Genomic DNA, 23,119 nt, shown 5'->3' with positions numbered 1-23,119 from the left:
TGGGTGACAGAGCAACAAAATGGCAGATGAAATTCAATGTTGATAAATGCAAAGTAATGCACATTGGAAAACATAATCCCAACTATACATATAAAATGATGGGGTCTAAATGATCTGTTACCACTCAGGAAAGAGATCTTGGCGTCACTGTGGATAATTCTCTGAAAACATCCACTCAATGTGCAGTGACAATCAAAAAAAAAAAAGCTAACCGAATATTGGAATCATTAACAAAGGGGTAGATAATAAGACAGAAAATATCATATTGCCTCTATATAAATCCACGGTACGCTCACGTCTTGAATACTACGTGCAGATGTGGTTACCCCATCTCAAAAAAGATATATCAGAATTGGAAAAGGTTCAGAAAAGGGTAACAAAAATGATTAGGGGTATGGAATGACTTCTGTATGAGGAGAGATTAATAAGACTGGGACTTTTCAGCTTGGAAAAGGGACGACTAAGGAGGAATATGCTAGAGGTCTATAAAATCATAACTGGTGTGAAGAACGTAAATAGGGAAGTGTTATTTACTCCTTCTCATAACACAAGAACTAGGGGTCACCAAATGAAATTAATAGGCAGCAGGTTAAAAGCATAACAGGCAGTATTTCTTCACACAACACACAGTCAACCTGTGGAACTCTTTGCCAGAGGATGTTGTGAAGGCCAAGACTATAACAGGGTTCATAAAAGAACTAGATAAATTCGTGGAGGATAGGTCCATCAGTGGCTGTTTGCCAGGAGCTGGGAATGGGCGACGGGATGGATCACTTGATGATTACCTGTTCTGTTCATTTCCTCTGGGGCACCTGGCATTGGCCACTGTCTGAAGACAGGATACTGGGCTAGATGGACCTTTGGTCTGACCCAGTATGGCTGTTCTTATGTTTTTATGTTCTGTTTCCCCTGTAGGTAACATACCAATGGGCAAGTTGTTAGGATATAGATATTCAGGCCTGTCTGTAAAGGCCTGTACTTTAAGAATTTAGGTGTATTCTTATCACTTGGCTAGTTAGAGGTATAAAAGAAAGAATCAAAATCACTGTCTGCCAGTGTAAGGGCCTTCTCTTACTGTGACAGCCTGAGGCCCTGTTCTTAGGCTAAGGCCTTTGGCTAAGCGACAGAGGCAGCCATAAGCTGGGAAGCGACCGGTTACATCCTCACATTCCAAAGTAGTCACATTGAAAGAAGGTGCTATTGGGCTGTTAGGAATACAATCCTGTCCTGATAGTGCCTATCACCTCCAGAGAAAGGGAAGTGCTTAGAAGATGTAAAAGGAAATTGAGGTTGATAGTTTTCTGTCTGGTAAGAACTCACTTATCAATAGACACAGCTGGAAAACTCTTATGTCTTTATAGATGTAGTTGTGAAATCCTCACTTCTGTATTGTTTTGTCATTATAGTTCCCACTTTGCTATTGTTTATTGGCATCCTCTCTGTCTGGTTCTGTGATTGTTTCTGTCTGCTGTATACTTAATTTTGCTGGGTGTAAACTAATTAAGGTGGTGGGATATAATTGGTTAGCTAATCATGTTACAATATGTTAGGATTGGTTAGTTAAATTTCAGTAGAATGATTGGTTAAGGTATAGCTAAGAATATTACTATATAAATTAGGGGCAAACAGGAAGTAAGTTGGGATTCGAAAATAAGGAAAAAGGAACTTTTATTTAAGCTTGCTGGAAGTTCACCCCAATAAATATCGAATTGTTTGCACCTTCGGACTTCGGGTATTGTTGCTCTCTGTTCATGCAAGAAGGACCAGGGAAGTGGGAGAGTGAAGGAATAAGCTCTCTAACACAAGTGCTGTACAAGAAACAACTATGTAAAATATAAAAAGCATTTCCTTGCAACCATCTGCTTTGTAATAATTTTACTTTCAGCTAGCATCATACTAGGGACTAATTCTCCACTGCCGTCTTCTAGTTTTATGATGGAGTAACCTCACTGAAATCAATGGAGTCACACTGGTATCAACTAGGGCAATGGAGAATCAGGCCCTAAATACTTATTTGTAAATATTGTGCAGTATGTTTATGTAGAACCCATATCTTCATAAATGTTGGTGTTAGAGCTGTTTGTGCAAATTCCCAGCAACCAGTTACCGGGGAATAAAATATTAGAAGCACAGAGCTTTTTGAGTAATTTTCTCCCTTTGTTTGGGACTGCTCCTAACTCTTTGATTTCAGGGTAGAGATTAAATAAGCTGGGTACACAAGCGAACCTCTAGGTATATTGAAAATATTCCCACCAGCCTGCAAGCACTTTGGAAGTCCACGCTTCTAGGAAGCACACACCTTACTTCTTGGTTCTGCTTCGTAAACAGGAAAAGAACAAATATGAAATGACATTACATAAGGGTTTATTTATTTTATTATACTCACTATGACTGCACAAACATATTCCCTTTAAATACTGTCCTGTTGAATATAACGTGATAAAGCTGTGTGCTAAAATGTAACCCCAAAGCAGTCGCTTTTATATAGGTCTGCACGGACACACTTTCAAGAAAAGGGCTCCTTCATACAGCTAACAGACTTGGATTTTCAAAATACAAGCCCAACCTATGTAGAATGAAGGTACCTGTTTATTTCAGAATTCCTTTTCTGCTATCTCGGAGAGAGGGAACTCTTGGCTGCACACGAGCTATTAATTTTCATGGTGGGTCTCAGCATGAAATAAACAAACAATCCTTTGATTTAAAAAAAATGTTTCTACACTTCAGTATCCACTGCACTGAGTGCAGATCAGATTGTGTATCAAGGGATGTTCTTTAATCCAGCCTTTAAATTAAAAAGGGATACTAGCCCTCATCCTTCAGTGCTCACAGCACCCACAACTGCCTTGAATTAGAGAGAAACTTCTGACATGGGAATATTTTAGTGCTCATTCCAGGCATTCTTTGACAAGCCCATTTTTGGAGTCTTACATCCTCCACTTAAACATCCGGTATTGGTCACTGCTGGGACTGAATACCAGGCTCAAGTTGATGGTTTGTCTGATCTGGCATGGCAGTATCCATATCCCTAATGGTTTTAAATGGGGATGGTGGAGTCACAAGGCCTCACTGATCCCTGCATCACTCCAGTTTTACACTGATATGCCTCATCTGAAATCTATAGCGTTACACTGATTTAAAACTGGAATAATGCAGTGGAGAATCAGGCCACACAGAACACACATCCAGCAGAAAGACAAACATTTGTGTTGTTTGGTGTAAGTTAAACACTATCTGTACTTATTTCAGACAAAAGAGAGTTGCAATGGACATCACCAGCCATTCTTACTGTAGGCCACTTGGTGTTATTTTTGCTTATCCTATGTCTAAAATACCATATCTTATAAGATCACTGTATTCATCTTCTAAATCTCTAAGTTTGCTGTTTAAAATACATACAATGGATCAATAATAAGGTCAAACTTTACAACAAAAATTTCTGGGAAGTGGTCGGGAGCAAGAGTAGTTTTAGGTGGTGAAACATATTGGGCGCTAGGGGTGGAGAATGTCCGCTAGAAAGAAAGGGAGGTGCAATCTCATTTTATTTCTAAACCTATTTATTGCCAAACAAATACAGGGTATGTCAACAATCAAGGCAAACATTGCAACAGAAAGTTCTGGAAATTGGTGGGGAGGAGGTGTAAGCATAAGTGGTGAAAGATACAGACCTGTAAGAGTGGATGATGCAGGCTGGAAGGAAGTGCAACTGTTCCATATATCTAAACATATCAATTGCCTAACAAACAGACCCAGAACTTGGCTGAGGACACAAGTAATTCCTTCTCTCTCACAGGACTCTAAGGTAATGTAGATATTTGTATAGACACAATTAGCTTTTTGACAATTATTCTGAATTAGTTAAACCCTGGGCAGATTAAATGATAACATCCATGTCAAGCAGTAAAACAGGGCTTGCCCATTTCCATCATGAGTTTAGTTTAGATTTCTGTTTCTAGAAAACCGAGTGCAAATATTATAAACTTGCAGAGTTTTAAGAAAAAATGCTGATGTGGGGCAAGATGAATCAAAGGAAGAATTTTCTTAGTTCCTTAAAATCTTGAATTAGATAAATAAGGATAAATCTGTGCAGGTGGTAGTTCTTGCTGTTAGATTGCAAAAGACAGCAAATTCATGGGCCAAACACTAAATTGTTGTTCCACCGAGGGGGAAGAAAAAAGATATTTTTAGTTTGCTACCTTCTTGTTTGACTTCTCATGACAAAAGAATTCATGACTTAGTATGTGTTTGGATACTCCATAATGAACCATATTGACCGTCAGGGAAACCTAAGAGGCCAAGGCCTGAGAACCAGATGATCAAAGGTATTTAGATGCATTTTGGTGTGTACTGGGATTTTCAAAAGCACCTAAGCAGGTTAGGTGCCTAAGTCCTATTCAAATCAATCTTTAAATAATAATAAAGACCATGCGTGATTTGCGTGTCATACAAGAACCTAAGGATCGATTTACAGCAGAGACAATAGGTCAGATAATCTAAGGGAGTCTGGAATTATTGTCAACTAGATACGTGTTCCAGTTTCTGAGGAAAGTTAGTTTGCCCCTATACAGAGAAAACAACACAAGCTGGAGACTAAGGTAAAATCCTGGGCCCACTGAATTCAACTAGAGTTGTGTGATTGTTCTCAAATGAGCCAGGATTTCACCCCCAAATTGCTGAGGGTATCAGAGTCTGACAGTGAGTAGCAACTCACTGCTTGAGTAGTCCCATTGGAATGAACAGGACTACTCCAGGAGAAAGTCCTATTCAACATCTGTAAGGGTCTTTGAAATCAATTGGACAACTAAAAGAGTAAGGCACTACTCAATTTCAGTCCACATATCAGAATCTGACCCCTACTATTTTCTTAGTCCTTAATCTGGTCAAAACTTTCAACTCCAATGGGAATTTAGACAGTGGAAGTTCTGAATAAAGACAAATTAAGGATTTTTTTTCCACGATAGTACTGAATTCCATATTGATGCACAACATGTTTATAGGAAATGAAAAATGTTGTAAGTCCATTTGGCAAATCATTAGCAGAGGAGAACATTAAGCTAGGAAATTACAGGTTCCTGCCAACCAAAGTCCGCAGGAAACTACAACTAAATTGCAGTTGTCTAAAGTGATACTGTTTTATAGCTATTAATATGGAGGATAGAAGACTATAGCTGGGTTTAAAAAATTAATTAATAAATCCAGTTAAAATACCAGGTGACACACAATATATATGTGGTCAATCAAACACATGTCATTTGGGAAATCTATGGGTCTTTGGCAGCGCTGTGCTTCCTATAACAGATATCAGGGTAGTAATGAAGTGCAGCGGACTGAAGGAGAAAACAATAGTTAACCAGTACATTGAGGAAGGGTCCTTCTTTGGCCCCCAAAAACAAAAATCAAGAACTACTACTCCAGGAATCAAAAACAAATGTGAATTCAATGGACCTTCTTAGATGAATAAAGTTATGCATGTTCCCTTTTCACTACCCACACTCTATTCATTACTCTTGGCTCGAGTGGCTCTATGGCAGTGGAGGACCCCTCTGTGGAGAAGGATTCCCAAGGGGACTGAATCCACCATATTTAGGGCAGCTCTGTGTTGGAGGATCAGTGCAAATATACAGCAAAGGGGGGTAGAATCTGACTCCTAGTGTCTTATCTTTCCTGGAGTCCACAAACATTATACAAGAATGGTAATTACATTTTCTGAATGATAAAAGTTATTCTATGGATTGCATTCTAATTAGTTATGAAAGTTACCTTTAAGCAACTATTTGGACATAAAAAAGCAATAATTTTGGATATATGATAATGCCAGTGGGTGTTGCAAATGCTTTATATCCCAAAACTTTGCAAGATACCCCACCATAATCTAGCAAGCTTCAAACTTCATCTCTGATGACCAGGTAAGCTTTTCTTCCATTTAAGGTTAACGTTTTAGTTACTGTTATAATTGGTGAAGGGAAGTTTTGTAAATCCTTTCGCTATACTCAATCCTTTTTAGATTTATACAGATTAGTCCAGCTTCTCCAGAATTTCACATCCACAGAGGATTGTGTGTTAAAGGTGCCAGGCTGGGGCTCAGGAGTCTATTCCTGCCTGTGTGACTGTGGGCAAGTCACTTTGGCAAAATTTTCAGATGTGGATGCCTAAAAGTAATCATTTAAACCCAGATTTAGATACCTAAATAAACAGCCTGCTTTTCAGAAGGCCTGATCCCCACAGATCCTGTTGATTTAAGGTAAGTTATAATGCATTTATATCGGTGTAAGAGCAAAATTTGGCTTGCAGGATTTACATAAATTGTTGCAGGTGTCACCACTTTCCAAAGCATATCACATTGCTACATATAATCATCAACTCTTGTGAAATGTGCAATTTGCCAGCTATTAATGATTAGGAAAAGAAATTCTCAGCAATTTTCTTACTTGTTCCATAACAAAGCATTTTGCATTAACAATAACACACAAACTTCTCCTCTGAACCTCAGACATAAGTAAATCTGTGCATATTTTTGAAAAGAGTCTGAGATGGAAATGAAATATTTAAGTAAGAAAATCACAGAATCATAGGAATGGAGGACTGAACAGGTCATCTAGTCCAGTCTCCTGCACCGAGGCAGGACTAAGTATTATCTAGATCATCCCTGACAAGTGTTTGTCTAACCTGTTCTTAAAAACTTCTAGTGATGGGGTGTCAGTCCATGATCTGTTCCTCCTTGCATTTTGCTGTGACCCTGAGAGAACCTTTCCCAGGCATGAAAAGAGCTCTGTGTGGCTCGAAAGCCTGTCTTTCTCGCCAATAATAGAAGATACCTCACCCACCTTCTCTCCCTTGCAATTAGGAAGTTTTTTCTAATGTGAAATCTAAATATCCCTTGCTGCGATTTAAGTCCATTACTTCTTATCCTGTCCCCAGTGACTAAGAAGAACAATTTATCACTTTCCTTGTTAGAACAACCTTTTATGTACTTGAAGACTGTGGTCATATCCCCCTTGAGTCTTCTCTTCTCCAGACTAAACAACCCAACTTTTTCAATCTTTCCTCGTAGGTCATGTTTTCTAGATTTTTACTTTTTTTTTTTTTTTTTGCTCTTCTCTGGACTTTCTCCAATTTGTTCACATCTTTCCCAATTGTGGTGCCCAGAACTGGACACAGTACTCCAGTAAGGGCCTTATCAGTGGTGAGTAGAGTGGAAAAATTATTTCTCATGTCTTGCTTACAAAATGAAAGGTGATGTGATATAACACTATTTCCGAGGAACAACAGTGGATTAGAATTTGGAAGGGGAAAGCCACGAGGATCATCCATTTGAATAGTGAAGAATCTCACCTAAGATGAGGGAGACCCACATTCAAGTCCCTGCTCCAATGACTAATTTATATTAAGTGGAGAAGCTTCAGTGGAAGAGACTCACTGAAGACTACCTGATAGCCTAGGCCTCACGGCATTCTCCTGAGCAATGAGAGATTCAAATTCAACTCACTGTTCCAAATCAGGCAGCGGAGCGAACTGAACCTCGGTCTCCCACATCCCAGGTGTATGCCCTAACCTTTGGGCAGAAGTTATATGGGACATTTCCACCACCTCTTTACTGGGCTAAAGATAAAAGGGGGGAGGGCAAGGAGCACAGCACCAGCCACTTAACAAATCTAACCTGAAAATGTTTTTTTGGCCCAAACTCTTTGGTAAATTTGTGTCAAATTCCTGAATAGTTTCAGGTTGACCAAGATTACATTTTTTAAACAGATAAACTATGTGTCAGAAAAACTTCACCTGGGTCTTTTTATCTATTTGTGAAAGTCTTGGAATGCCTCCCTGGGAAGAAATCAAGGGTATCCCTTTTCAGAGTTAATGGAGACAGATTCCTATCAGTCAACCCCAATGGGAAAACGTATTGCAATAAATAGATGTTCACACATCTTACATAGTGTAGATTTCTTTTATAATAGAATAAGCTGATTCAGTGATACCTTATCACATATTAATCAAATCATTTTCTACCCATTATCTGTTGTTGTTACCTAGATACCAGGGGTCAAATTAGGCTCTCATTTACACCTGTGCGTATCTGGATTCACCCCTCTGAAGTTGCTCTAGCTATAACTGTGTGCAAAAGAGAGCCTAGTGTGGCCCTGATCATATACAAACAGAAAGTGAAGCATCCCATAATCCCTCTCAGGAAGGCTGATTTTGAACTCAGACTGCTGTAAATCATGAGTAACTCCCCTGAAGTCAGATGGGGAGATGCATCAGTGGGTTTCATTGCTCTAAGAAACAGTATTGGTAGAAGATTTTACTCCTTGTAGCATTGTACATGAGCCGCAGAAAAGGAAGAAAAAGGATAGTCTCAATTTCCTGAGTGGAGAATTGGAGATGAGTCTGTTTTCTTAATGGGAACTCTTTTTTTTAAAAGTCTGTATCACAGAGTTCCCAAAACTTATGCCCATTTCCACTCTGAAGCTAGACAAGAGTGTATAACTAGCAAGAAAGCCACTGAAAACATCTGATGCAGTAAGAGGTTGAGAAAAGAGACTGTTGAACTCCATTGATTTGATTTATTTTTTTCCTCAGCAGCTTTTCATTTTCACAATGAACTCCATCAGTGAAGCAACTACAAAATTTTGCCTTGACTTTTTCAAAGTACTGAACAAAGATTTTCCATCTGACAATATCATCTATTCTCCTCTGAGTATCTCAGGTGCTCTGGGCATGGTCCTTCTTGGGGCCAGAGGTAATACTGCCGCCCAGATACAAAAGGTAGGCATCAATAAGTCGTTTGTTTTATACCTGCATTTTTGTTCAACAATGGCAGACCATTCCCACGTGCAATGTCACCTGAGCTCCTCAAGGCTTTTCTTTCATTGTAACTCAGAGCAGTTTCCTTTTCCATGGGTAATATAGCCGGCACAAGCAGCAACTGCCCTAGTTAAGGTTGAAAGGCACTTCTATATTGAATGGGATTGAACTTTATGCTGTTGAAAGTGTGCCTGGCAGAAGATGCAGGTTGAGAACATAATTGTGAACTGGAAATAACATTTCCAGCCCAAGAACAAGAGATTTCCCCCCCTCAAGCCCTGATCTTGCAACCATTCCATAAGTGTGTGTCATTACATACATGAGTAGTCCATAATGGTACTTGGGTGTATTATTGTTTGTAAGACTCTGGCCTGTTGCAGCTTCACTTACCCTCTGCTGAGGTTGGTCTATTTTGGCCCATAGGGATGTTTGAGCCTCTTGGCCAAAAGCTCAGCCCCAGCAGAAGAGGTCATCTCAGATAAAACCTAGAGAAACATTTCTTCAATATTTGCAATTTCTGGCCCCTCATCTTCATTTTACTCATACTGCTTGGGGACATTTCTGTGTTGTGCATTATACCAAAAGAGAGAGATGTAGCCTAAATGGTTATTTCATAAATCTGTGTATCTCAGATGCAGGGTCCTTTTTAGTTGCTTACGATGAACGTGCTGAGCGTCAGATTTACTAATGCTGAAGTGTCACAAGTTTGGTTGTAGTTATAAAAAATAATTTGAATATCTAGTTTGGCAAAAGTATTAACCTATTTTGGATCCCATGAGCCTGTATGAGTCACATTTTTCATTAGGAATGGGTTTGAATTTCTCAAGCTTGGATTGCACAGGAGTTAGTACTAATCAAGAATCATGTGGCATCAGTCTTTGAATACAGCTGTCATTATTAGAACTTCCAGATAGATATTTTGCTGTGAAGGCTAGACATGTGACCCAATACAGTTAGCAGCTGTAAAGGGATCTGCACATGAGAGGAATTAAATTAAAAAAAAAACAACAACAACAAAAAAAACAGGTTCCAATGCTAGTCAATGGCAAAACTCCTGTCTGCTTAAATATGGTGGGAGCTAACTCTACATTTGACAAACAAACACTACATTTGTTGGAATTAAACCTAGCAAACTCTGAAAGCATTTCCATTGGTTTTGAGACTGTTCCTTAAATTTAGGTTTTGTAAAAAATAAGCTTTTATCCAAGTCCCAATCATGCGATAGGATCCACTATTGCAAATCGCTGCATGCCTCCTGAATTTATTGCCCTATTGCAAGGTGTAAAAACTGAATATTATGGGAAGAAATAGAAAGTGAGTTCCACAGTCATAGAAATATAGCTCTCCCTTCTAGAGATTTTAAGTAGTATTCACTAAATGGCTTACTGATTTTGATGTCAATGGATGGACTGGGGCATCCAGTGATAAAAGTTGAGAACACCTGCCTTTTGACATCATGATGTCTATCTCCAGTAGAAAGGACAGTAGGTAAGACAGACAACTGAATTTTCTCGTGACAAGTTCAGTTTCACATTTTGTCGTAAGTAAATCAATACAGAGTATGACTGTTGCAATGTTACATTTCCACCTCAGGTTCTTCGCTTCATTGAACTTAGAGAAAATGAAAATCCAGGAACAGGAAGCTCTTCTGAAGCAACAAGAAGTGATGACAATTCAGAGGTAGTCACAGACTACCTCTTCCTCCCCAGCTGCCGGTATCTTAGAACAAATGTTGGAGCTTGACAAACTTTGGAATTTAGATTCAACTTCCCCAAATTGGCAGATTAGAATTATAACATAAAAATGCGGGGGATGCTGTGATGGTGGGTGACAGAAGGTAAAGGGAGAAGGATAAAAATGTACACAAGATAGCAAAGAGTAAGGTTTAGGGGTTTTTTTTTATTGAAAATGCTGTTCAATTATATGCTTGATTTGGGGCATTCAGAAGTGATGAGTTCAGTTTGCATCTTGCTATTTCCGTGAGCTCCTACCATGATCATGAGCACATCTGCATGTATAACTCAGACATACAGAAAGCATTCACAGCTGTACTACCCTGAACATTTTTAATTGTTCAACACATTCGCAGGTGTAGTGCTCCATAAGTAACAAGTGGAAAATCCCAAAAGAGCCACAGATTACTTAGTCCTTATAATAGGACTTTTGCTCCATAGATCTCCAGATTATCAGGAACAAGAACAAGTCAGAGAAGGCAAAGCTAGTTAAGTTATTGAATCTGAATGGTTTAATAGAAGAACAATTATTTTAAAAAAAACCAGTGTCTCTGTTACTCTCAGCCTTCTTCAGTCAGAAATAAACTACAGCAGCTTTGTGTTATTTGAAGGTTCCTGATGATCAGTGTGATATATCTGGAGGGATTCATTCCCAGTTTAATGACATCTTCTCTGCAATCAACAAACCTAGCACTTCTTACGAACTGGCTAATGCCAACAGACTGTATGGAGAAAAGACATTCAATTTTCTTCAGGTGAGTTGCACCAGGGATTCACATTAACGGCCTGTGACATTGTAGGACAGATAGAGATGAACAACATGGACTTAGTTCAGCTGAGGTCCCATTTCCTGCTGACTTGTATGTGATGTGGTAAAGTACCATGTTCTCCTCAGCAGACTCAGTCCTTTTTAGCCTGGGAGAGACTGGCTTGGGCAAGGCAAATCCTTACAGGTAGCACAGGGTCTGGTTAGTCCTTTCCCTGATCAGTCCCTGGTGCTTACTTTCCCTCCCTTCTAGGTAGGGAGCGCAGCCTCCCTTCCTGGAAGGGTTCTGTGTCTTGCTGCCCTTATTCTACTGGCGGCTTCCCTGCTTTTCTCTCACTCTCTCATCCCCTCCCCCTACTTCCACCCTGGGGACGCTTTAAAAAAAAAAAAAAGAAAGAAAGAAAAAGAAAAAAAAAAGGTCTCCAGCAGTTGGAGCCAGCTGAACCTAATTAGTTCTCTAGCAACCACTTTTCCAGCTGAACCTTATTTCCCCATGGTTCTCCTCAGTGGACAGGGAGAGGCCTTTTAATCCCCTGGGACTAATTACTACTCCACCCTTTTTTGTAGCTGTTTGTCCTGGGTTTACCACAGTGAGTTGTGTCCACTTAGACAAGGGGTGGAGTTGATCCCATGGAGGTACTGAACAGTAGGGCAGAACAGCCAATCATCTTAAAATAAAGTGGTTCCGGAATGGAATATTTAAGATAACTTCAATCTAAGGCCTTAGTTACAGGCTCTGCTCATTTCTCCCCTGGTCATAGAGCATTATAACCTAACTGTAATTAGGTGTGTTGAACAGCACTGAAAGCAAAATTTCTAAGTGTTTACTATTACTATTTATATTATGGTAGTGCCTACAGGCCAGGATTTCACTGGACTAGACACTGTACAAAAATATAACAAAGAGACAGCGTTATGTGAACCTCACCCTGAAAAGCTGTTTTATACAGTACATTATTGTTACTCAGGTTTGTCTTCAGCTTTGTAACTATTACTTAAATAATTACTTCAGTACATCAACAGCAAAATAAAGTTTAGAGGGTTGCTATAGTCAAAAAAGTAACTGTTTAATCATGGCACCAGATACTCAGATATATATTCAGAGTTGTATTTGTTTATTTCATTGACAAAATTAAGATTTTAATGCTTTTTACTCGTTAGCACTCTAGAAGTAATACAATGATAGAAAAGTGAGCTAGAATTATTCTGGCTCATGCAAATTCAATAAAATTGCTAACTATGTTTTGGGGTTTCATGCTACATTTTTAACCAATTTATTTCACATTATTTACAAGGCCTCACCATTTCATTTGTGTGAAATTTCATAGGCCCCAAAACTATTCACAAATCAGCTTTCAAAATTTGCTTCTAGTTTTAAATTTTATGTGGCAGCACCACTGCTGTCATCTTTAGTTATTTTGGCTGGTGGGGAAAAAGAAACATTACAGGACAGTGCTTCAAAACATTCATGAATTACATATAAATATACAGTCATGGACACACTAAGTTAGACAGCGACAGAAGTGGCCAGACAGTATATATTGGTTTCTACTTCCAAGATAAATTCAGGGTTCTACCTGTAGAACTAACAGAAAGACCTGTAGTGGGTCCTGTTCCACCAGTTTCTCCTGTTCCGCAGTCTACCCAGGATGGAAAGTAAACTTGAGAGACCTAAGGATTGGTTGCTGCAAGAGGAGGCGCATCTATGAGATCTTTCCTCTGAATGGGAGTAGGAAGTGGCCTACGTGAAAATGGTCCCCCAGTCCTTTAGGGCATAAGCAGCCATTTAAGGACCACGAGAGGACCTGTGACAACCAGATATTCTGGTTATTCAAGAGCGACCTAGGTCCACCTTCCATTGTGTAACCAGAACCTGATGTTCTCTAAATGCCTGCTAAAGCGGCTAGGTTGCCAGGGGGCTGTATATGTTTATTGCATCTAAAAAACAGGGAGTAAATCAGCCTTACATAACAAGATCACATGGAAAAGCAAACACCAGCCTCACCACAGCAGTAGTGAGAAGTCTGGGGAGAAGTCATTATTATTTGTGATGAGTAGTATAACACAGGGGCCCCAACCAGTGATGAGCTGCCAAAATCTTAACAACGGGTTCCCTCCTCACCCCACGAGGGGGTTGTTGCCTACCCCCAACCTCCGGGACTCCTGCCCCATCCAACCCCCTCCCCTGTCCTCTGACTGCCCCCAGAACCGGGCAGGAGGGTCTCATGGGCCACCATAGTGGGTGCCTACCCCACCCCTAAGAGCCAGAAGCACCTGCCAGAGGGCGAGGTGGGGAGTCCCAGCGGTGCTTACCTGGGGCAGCTCCCAGGAAGCATCCAGCAGGTCCCGCTGGCTCCTGTGGGGGGAGCGTAGCTGGGGGGGAGCGGCCGCGCCCCCCACTGATCACATCAAAAGTGGTGCCTTAGGCACTGACTCCCTGGGTGCTCCGGGGCTGGAGCACCCACGGGGAAAAATTGGTGGGTGCAGAGCACCCACCGGCAGCTCCCCGCCCCACCCCTGGCCCCAGCTCACCTCCGCTCCGCCTCCTCCCCTGAACCCACCGCCCCGCTCTGCTTCTCCGCGCCCCCACCCCCACTGGCTTCCTGCAAATCAGTGGTTTGGCGGGAAGCCGGGGAAAGCAGAGAAGCAGGCCGCAGCTTCCCACTCAGGCCGAGGGTGGCGGAGGTGAGCCCCCACCGCCACAGGTTACCTGCTGCAGCACGGGTGGCCCTCCTCGCTGTCCCCCCACCGGAGCTCACCTCCACCTCCCTGGGCCTGAGCGGGAAGCCGCCGCTTGCGTCTCAGCCCACCCCGGCTTCCCGCGCGAACAGCTGATTCGTGGGACGTCTGCGGGGGGCGGAGAAGCAGAGCGGGGTGGCGCGTTCAGGGGAGGAGATGGAGGCAGAGCAGAGGTGTGCTGGGGCCGGGAAGCTGCCGGTGGGTGCTCTGCACCCTCCAAATTTTCCCCTTGGGTGCTCCAGGGCTGGAGCACCCGTGGAGTCGGCGCTTAAGGTGCCACTTTTGGCTGGTTAAATTTAGAAGCCCTTTTAGAACCAGTTGCCCCTCGTGGAACAACCGGTTCTAAAAGGGCTTCTAAATTTAACAACCGGTTCTAGTGAACCGGTGCGAACCGGCTCCAGCTCACCACCGGCCCCGACCAGGGTCAGGGCCCTGTTCTGCTAGAATGCTGTAGAAACATAGTAAAAGACAGTCCCTTCCCCACAACTTACAATATAAATAGACAGGACAGACACAGGGGTAGGAGAAAAGCAGTATCACTATCCTCATTTCACAGATGGGGAACTGAGACATAAAGATTAAATGACTCTCTCAAGATCATACAATGAGTCTGTGACAGAGTCAATCAGCTGGCGGAACTTCAAAAAGGTCCAGTGTTTGACTCTTTTATGTAAACTGTCCAAACCTATGTGGCCCTGTATCTACGCTCTACCCATCTGGTCCAGTTCCTTCTGCTTGTCCCCACACTGTCTCTAGCATGTACAAACACACTTTTGAATATTTTGTATATTTCTAGCAGTGTTGCAGAACTAAAAAACAGCGACATTTTATTCTATTCAGGAGACAGCCTAAAAAGAGACCTGTTTTCTGATATATTCTTCTGATCTTCTCTCTTATTGTACAGAAATACCTGTCCTGCATCCAAAAGTTATACCAGGCTGAATTGAAACCAGCTGATTTTCTGAATGCTGCAGAGGAAACCAGGCAGCAGATAAATTTGTGGGTTGAAACCTTTACAAAGGGTAAGGACAAGTCAGCCATTGGCTGCTATTTCTTGATATTTAATAAAAAAAACCAATGAGGTAAAGTGTACAAGGTGCTTAAAAACCTGGAGGAGAAAACTATTTTGTCATAATTGGAGCATGCCCAGTATGCAGTGGCAGCTCTCAGCAATTTGACCACCTGAGTGACCTGAAGATGGATCATTAATTCCCACAGAGAAAACATATTTGGGGAGAACAGAGTAGCCAGCAGACTCTGGACCTAGTACAACACCCATTGAAATCAACAGGAATTCTTCTGACAACTTCAGTGGGCGCTGGATGAGACCACCAGTGTGGTTGACTGCATGGAGTTTAAGGAATTATTCAGTCAGATGCAAGAGGTATTGGGGCAAGGAAAGGGAACCTTCAAAAAGTACCTTGATTTATGAGCTCCTCCACAGAGAAGCAAAAAGAAAAGGAGGACTTGTGGCACCTTAGACACTAACAAATTTATTTGAGCATAAGCTTTCGTGAGCTACAGCTCACTTCATCGGATGCATTCAGTGAAGTGAGCTGTAGCTCACGAAAGCTTATGCTCAAATAAATAGGTTAGTCTCTAAGGTGCCACAAGTACTCCTTTTCTTTTTGCAAATACAGACTAACACGGCTGCTACTTTGAAATCTACAGATAAGGTAAATGACAGCACACTACTTAAAATTGACTTGGATCCAAGACTAGTCGGCAGAAAAAGAATAAAATGGCCATTTTAGGAGATGGCATCTATTCTCCATTATTCACTTGAAGCACATCAGTGTGGGGAAGCGACAAAGATGCTGCTTGTGTTGCACTTGTTCTGTGAATAGATAGAAGACTTCAGCCTCTTAGGCCTGTCAGTCTAATATCTTTCATGTGTGTCCAGTGTCATGTGTATATTATTACACCCAGGTACATAGATGCACTGTACATCAATGTTATTACAACAGATAAATGGAACTAGAGTTACTGAACTGCCAAAATGAAATAATTTTTTTAAGGTAAAATCAAGGACCTCCTTGCCCCAGGCACTATTTCTGCTGGTACTAAGTTAGTCCTCATGAATGCTGTCTACTTCAAAGGGCAATGGGAAGTGGAATTTGACAGAAAAAACACCAAAGAAAGAGCTTTTCAGATTAATAAGGTAGAGTACAGAAATACACATATCACATTATTGCTTCTATTTTTTACACGCTTAGCAGAAAATGGGGAGCTACCATGGGATATGGCCCTCTGCCTGGAGACCAGCCCTGTGGGTGGAGAGGGAGCTGTTTCCCAAAGCTTCTGCTAGAAGAGTGCATCGTGCCTGACACAGGTACAATGCCTCACAAAGCCACTTGGAGCACAGGGGAAGTCAGTGTATAAGAAGCTGTGGCCTGTCAGCTCTTCATTCAGGAGTGAAAGTGCTCAGGACAAAGCCCTGCTTTTTCCCCTTCCCCTTTGGGGTTGTGGGTGCAGTTAGGTTTACTATCCTTGTAAAGATTTGCACTCAGGTGAGCAAAGACCGACTGGCCCCTGAGCAGAGGCCTAGCATAAGGGTGCTTCTTGTACCTTCCCCCACTACACTCCTAATTTGGAGCAGTCCACAGTCTGGCCTCTAATCATTTTCTTCATAGACCCTTAACTGGTTTCCATTGTATTCAGACCTACAATGAGCTGTTCTGCTGCCACATTTACAATGACGGCCACCAAGAGATCCATTTAGTCTGTGTTCGGTTTCCACATTCTGTCACCAGATTGAGCTCTCTCCTCATTAAGGTTGAATACTGAAAGTGGGTTTTTTTAGGTGACATTCTGCACATTGTCCCAGTGCTACTCCCCCCACCCCCATCCCCCTATGTTGGGTGGGCAATGAATGTAGAGTAGCCAGCTTCGTACTGCTTCAGTTCCATTTCACCTTCTGTTGGTCACACATTAGCACAATGTAGCAAAAATAGGTTGGCAACGTTGCGAGGGAAACATTTGTTTAGCTAAAGGAAAATTGTTCCTAGTGGAATTTGTTTCCATGAAATTGTTTTGTGGATGTCTGTTGCTTTTAGGTTTTGTAAATTTCTGGGTCAACGTGACCTAAGAACATGCTATTATATTGAAATGTAAATTAAACAGAAGATGGAAAGCCTGTAGTTTTAATGTCCTTAGCATGGTTCCCAAGCTCAACAACCTAACTGAGGCACACACTATCAGTGGCAACTACTGAAAGTGTTGGTCCAAGGAAATAGCATTAACTGTTCTTCTAAACCTTCTATTCATCGTGGGGTGGGTGCGCCTGAGTGCAGACACAGGGAGATGATAAATGGTATCTTAGCTTTAAAGGGGCAGGGGAGAAGGAACATGATGGAATCCTGGATCATGGGGATGGGCTATATGGGGTTTCCCAGTCCCCCCTCCCCCGATGCCTCACTGACCCCTTTCCCTTGAGTCCAAGACAGAGATGAATCTGTTGTGAGATGCTTGAAGAGATTCAAGGGGACTATATACACCTTTCTTTAGAAGGTGCGAATCTGGCCCTAAACAATCACTGTAGCATTTGGGTCCAAGTGAAGATATAATACAAGGAAAAACATGTAAATACAGGAGGATATATTGTATGAATTTCATTTGTTACTAATTGTCATTGCTTTCAGACTACAAGCAAACCTGTGCAGATGATGTACAAAATGGGCGAGTATAAAATAGCTACAATAGAGGAGCATGATTGTCAGGTGCTTGAACTCCCGTACAAGGGTGATGACCTGAATATGTATATACTGCTGCCAAAAGACTACACGGGTCTAACACAGGTAAAGTTACCTATGATGAGATGATAACCTTATAACCAGAATATGAACATGGCAATATATCTCTGACCACCTGGACAGGCAGTATAGAAGAAAATTACCTTTCCTCCTCCTTGTTGCAGAGTATGCAGCATGTTGAATAGTAAATCTGAAGGCAGGCTGCTTATGCTGTTCCTGTGTCTATTGAATTTTCAGGAAACAAACAATGAGCCAGCCTTTTTATTCTCCAAATGGGGCACAGTGACAATGTAATTAATAGCTAATTGCTACATTTTTGTATTATCAACCTTTCTAAACAGTTAATACCCACACAGACTTGTCTAAAAATGAATGAATAATAAATGCAAACAATATAGGTAACGCATCGGCAGATCCACAGAGGCTGTCTGCCACATATTGCTCCCAGACTTAACATCTGATCCATCTCCCTAACCCTTCTCCCATACAATTTAATTGCAGAACACCCATTGACTTCACTGGTGCAGAATCAAGTCCTTTAGCTTTAATGGTAGAGGTCTGAGCACTGAAGTTAAAAGTTTCACCATTGACTCCCACTGTTGCCCAAGCATTGTGGTCATTATATTTACATTAAAAAAAAAAAGGAAACACGATTCTATAATCAACACTGGACAAACACTTATTTGGAAATCTTTAGGGTACAGCTACATGGAGATAAAAGCCCTGTGGCCGAGGGGCTAAAAATTGCGGTGTACACGTTCAGGCTTAGGCTGGAGCCTGAGTTCTAGGATTCTGTGAGGGTGGAGGGTCCCAGAGGTTGGGCTCCAGCCTGCGTCCAAATGTCCACACAGCAATTTTTCAGCCATGTAGCCCAAGTCAGCTGAGACGGGCCAGCTGTGGGGTTTTTATTCCTTTGTAGACATACTGTTAGTGTACGTCATGCTACTGACCCCAGTAGTATTGTAAGAATCATGCCTGATGTGGCTACCACAGTGTGAATGAAAAATCATTTTTTCCAATTTCTCACACAGTTGCATGTCTTGTTGATTTTGATGCATAACCACAAGATTCTGATTCCCATGTATCTTTATACCTGTAGCTGGAAAAGGAACTTACTTATGAGAAATTAACAACTTGGATTAGCCCCGACCATTTGAAAGAAGATGAAGTGGAGGTCTCTCTTCCTCGGTTCAAAATCGAGACAAGCGCTGAACTTAAGAAATATTTAGAAGCTTTAGGATTGACCGATGTGTTTCACCCAGGAGTATCAGATTTATCTGGAATGGTAAAAACAGATGGCCTGTCTGTCAGTGAAGCTATCCATAAAGCTTATATAGAGGTCAATGAAGAGGGCACTGAGGCAGCGGCTGCAACTGCAATTAGCATAGGTATAACCTCAGTAAGAATACCTGTACAGTTTGTGGCTGATCACCCTTTCCTCTTCTTTATTAGACACCAAAAAACCAAATGCATTCTCTTCTATGGTAGAGTCTCTTCCCCTTAAGAAAATTTCTAATTGACATGAATGAGATTCTGGACCATGGAACCATGATATGGAAAATACAATGGAAATGTTTATTTTCTTCATTTTTCTCTTTTCCTTCCACTGTATCTTGCCAGTGACTCCATAGTTGCGGGTTAAAATGCACACTATACTCATGGCAGGACTCATGTGACATTCTTTTGATGAACATGTCCTACATTGTCTGTTGTTTCTCTCCCTCACAAGGTTGCTTCTGGTTCCTACTTAAAGAATGCCCCACTCTCTCAACACCTAAGGAAGGGCACCTCTGCTAAGTCCCAGCTCACTAGGAATCACCTTGAACCAAAGCTTTGATAATCAGTAGTGATCCTGAACTGAATGGGTATTGACACAAACATTGACCAAACACTTGCAGTGGAGAACTGGCCCAGAGTTGAAGCTATGTAATGGTGAAGGATCAGGCTCATTGTTCTTGGTAATTGCTATTGCCCTTCAGCCACCTGTACTCAGAGAGAGTTGTGCTTACTTCATAAGGTATTCTGGTGAAGTGAGTAGGACTACCATGGAGAAAGGCACTATGCACTGAGGGAGAAGGAGGGAGAAGGGAGAGCTGGAAAACAGAGTCTGACCTCTTAGTACTTGAATATAAAGTTAACACTGTACACTGATACAAACTCCTACAGACAGGGTGTGAATTAGGGATGCTGTGGGAACTTTGTACTTCCTGACACATGCATTGATAATTAACACAAATGTTGCTGTGACCCAAGAACCTCTTAATACCAGCAGGCAATGGGGTGCAGAGGGCTTCCAGGGTCCTCCTGATTCTCATTCATCAAAAGGGTGTCATGTGAGGTCAGAAACAAGAGTCCGTGTTGCACTCTTCATCGATATTGTTGTGAAATGTATGTAAGGATACTATGTAAGGAGTAGTGTATCTATACTGAACATATGTTCTTAAAGTCTGTGTCTGGGGGTTGGTCACCAGCAAAGGTAAAAACCAGGTTTTTTGTCAAACAAGAGATGTTCAGCCACCTACATATTTACATGTACATTGAGCATTGTCTCATTCACAATGGGTCTCCTATCACCAGTCTGAATGGAATGCAAATAAAAGGATTGTGAGAACTTCAGAAAGGAACTAATAGGAAGAAAACAGCAGGGAGGGAGAACCTTATCTTGAAGTGCACCTCAAAGGCTTTTTCTACTATATTTGGGGGGTAAAGACAACACCCAGGCATCCATCAGCTAGGAAGGAAACGGACAGCGGATTTGCTTCATGAAAATGGGATCTCAGCCAGGCTGGGCTGAAAACACTGGAGAGAACTTTGGGTGAGATAAGCTTCTTTAGCAGGAGGTCAACCTGTTAGTTAAGTCTAGATAGTCTATAGAAAGAGCGTTATTTTGCTTTATACGTAACCATTTGATTCTAATATTCTTGCTCACTTTTACTTGAATCTCTAATCTTTGATAATAAATGTATTCTTGTTTTCACTATAAACATATCTGAGTGCAGGGGTGTTAAGTAAAGTGATGATCCTGAGTTGAATTTTACAAGCTAGTGTTTAATGTTTCTTTGGGAACGGCAGGCTTGGTAATTCTGTGAGTGGTTTCTGTGAGAAAACAAGGGCTGGAGGGCAGTGCTTGTGTTGTAAGAGGCTGTTGGTTTCAGGGAGCTGATCCACAGCAGGCCCAGACATGACTTCTTCACACTAAGGGCAGGTGGTGGTGAAGTGCCTCACAATCGTGGGTACCCCGAGGAAGCGTCACGGTTGCATTAGCACTTTTAAAAATCATTTAGTTTGTTATAATTTATCTAAGTCCAAGTGTTTGCCACCAGCTGAGAGGTTATTGTGAACAGGAATATGGGATCTTCCAAATTTCATGCAGTGATTTCCTGCCAGTTCTTTAGCGTTTAACACAAAATTAGAAAATTTTGTTGACTTGTCAGAAAAATTTAAATTGTAATTAACCAATTGTCTTCCAAAAGGGCAACTGGGGAAAATAACTCTCTTTCTGCAGTGCTCTTGAGATTGTAATTTTATGGCTTTTCTTTGGTGAAGTATTATAGATGTATTTTGCTTTTGACCTTTTAATTTGTGCAATTGCAATGCATCTATACAGCTATCAAGTCAAAGATTCAATAAATCACTACATATTTTGCCATTTTCAGTAGTGGCAGGGAAATAAGCAGAACAGAAGTTGAAGACATACCTGTTTGCATTCACGTAAGACAGAAGCAGCAAGTGTATAACATACGGCTAGTGGTCACATGGTGATAGACAGCATATTGATCCCTGTTCCAGACAGCACTTGGCCATGCATTTATGTCCCACTGATTGCAATGGGACTCAAGCAGATGTGTTTAAGTGCTGTTCTCAATACAGATGCACTCCTTGGGGCCATAACATACATCTTCTTCTAATCATTCTTAAGTAGACAAGTGAGTATTACTAATACATACTGATGTTTTGGCAATTCTACTCAGTTTCATTTTTCAGTTTTATACTCCCTTGGTTCCTAACCATAAATGGTTAGTCTTAAAACATTGTTTCTGGAATAAACCAATATAATCTACCTAGACCAGTGTTTAGATAATTTATGTCCCCTGAGAAATGATCAAAAGAAAGAAGCTCTAATCTACAAGGTACTAAGCATTCCTCATATATGAGGTGAGAAACAAGAAAGCAGCCTCCTGTCCATAAATTGGGGCTTGTAGCAATCTGCATGGAACTGGGAGGGAAGAGTTTGGAGCAGGCACTGGGAAGCCAGTCTGTGTGCACATGGCTGGAAATGTCACTGCAGTTACAGCATTGTGTAAAAGTTGCACTCATCGCAGGTTCACCCTAGTGGCTGGGTGTTGTGTAGCAGCTCATCATCTAGCATTCCTTGCTGACAGCTGCTACGGCCTTGGGGTAGCCTCTTTTCTCATGACTTCGCCTTCCTGCCAGGTCTCTTTAGAGTCTCTCTCCTGCCAGGGTTTCTGTGTGCTACATGGACAATGCCCTACACAATACTGGTAATCGATCTGCCATCTTCCTCCCCTCCCAGACTCCTCTTCCACTCTTCTCTTTTATCAGACTAGCAGCCTGAGGGCTTCTCCCTGGAGTTTGTTAACCCAACTCAAAAGCAAACCACAAATTTCAGGGAAAGCAGCGTCAGGCCCTTTTCCTGCCTTGAACTTTTAAACCATCCTGTGTCTGCTCCCTTTCCTACTGCAGCTTTTTATTCTTCTGCAAAGTACTGACTTTCAGGGACTATCCTCCTTAAGTCTTGCCCTGTTTGGCTCCTCAACTCCAGTCCCTCCTAAGGCTTTCTGCCTGTGGGGTGGCCTTCTCTCAGGCCCACTTCAAGATTCCCCATCACCCCTGCTCCCTCTTCCATCCAACTCCCTCCTGAACTTCCTCCATGCTCTACTTCCCAGACTACAGGTTTCTTCCCCTTTCTCTTTCTCCCTAAAGCCCTTTTCTACTCTGGGCTTCCTCTCTTTATAAAAACCACTCACATCCTCCACCAGCTGAGAGGTCATCTTTAACTGGTCCTGGCCTGCTCTCCAAGTGCCATCACCAGCGTGTAACGATCTCTCAGGCCCACATTAACCATTTCATCACCTGTGTGAGGTAAACAAAAAGAGAAATTTAGTTTTAGGATCATGGAGTCTTCTCATCTTATTGCCCTGTACACGGTACATGAAACATGGTGTCAATGGTCAGTCTAGAAAGAGACAATAAGGAAGAGTGTGTGATTAACAGGCCTACAAAGCAGCACCAAGAAAGAGAGGAAACATGCGGCATGCAGGTAGTCAGAACAGCAAAAAGGTTGACAGCCATTCAACTGCCATACTTGC

General features: G+C 41.7%; 1 protein-coding gene across 3 annotated transcripts; it reads left to right on the top strand.

Moving 5' to 3' along the window:
• Positions 1 to 3,656: 3,656 nt before the first annotated feature.
• LOC144261314 (serpin B6-like) lies at positions 3,657 to 21,853 on the top strand. Of its 3 annotated transcripts, none has more exons than XM_077810733.1 (8): positions 3,657 to 3,802; positions 8,575 to 8,760; positions 10,393 to 10,479; positions 11,144 to 11,287; positions 14,942 to 15,059; positions 16,056 to 16,198; positions 17,679 to 17,834; positions 18,889 to 21,853. In XM_077810733.1, exons 2-8 carry the CDS (start codon positions 8,593 to 8,595, stop codon positions 19,291 to 19,293), a joined length of 1,221 nt encoding a protein of 406 aa, XP_077666859.1. In that variant the 5' UTR covers positions 3,657 to 3,802; positions 8,575 to 8,592; the 3' UTR covers positions 19,294 to 21,853. The 3 variants fall into 3 exon arrangements, with proteins under 3 accessions (XP_077666859.1, XP_077666857.1, XP_077666858.1); XM_077810731.1 differs by having other exon boundaries at positions 3,658 to 3,802; positions 8,578 to 8,760; XM_077810732.1 differs by having other exon boundaries at positions 3,658 to 3,802; positions 7,147 to 8,760.
• Positions 21,854 to 23,119: the final 1,266 nt, after the last annotated feature.

The sequence above is a fragment of the Eretmochelys imbricata genome, chromosome 2, assembly GCF_965152235.1.
Source record: "Eretmochelys imbricata isolate rEreImb1 chromosome 2, rEreImb1.hap1, whole genome shotgun sequence".
NCBI classification, from domain to species: Eukaryota; Metazoa; Chordata; order Testudines; family Cheloniidae; genus Eretmochelys; species Eretmochelys imbricata.
The sequence above is the reverse complement of the archived record's forward strand: the minus strand, read 5'-3'. Positions and strand labels throughout refer to the sequence as shown.

Coding starts and splice junctions, on each gene's coding strand:
- LOC144261314 (XM_077810733.1), top strand. CDS start 8,593: ATGAACTCCATCAGTGAAGCAACTACAAAATTTTGCCTTGACTTTTTC. Junction 10,480..11,143: donor GAAGTGATGACAATTCAGAG/GTAGTCACAGAC, acceptor TGTTATTTGAAG/GTTCCTGATGATCAGTGTGA. Junction 16,199..17,678: donor GAGCTTTTCAGATTAATAAG/GTAGAGTACAGA, acceptor CATTGCTTTCAG/ACTACAAGCAAACCTGTGCA.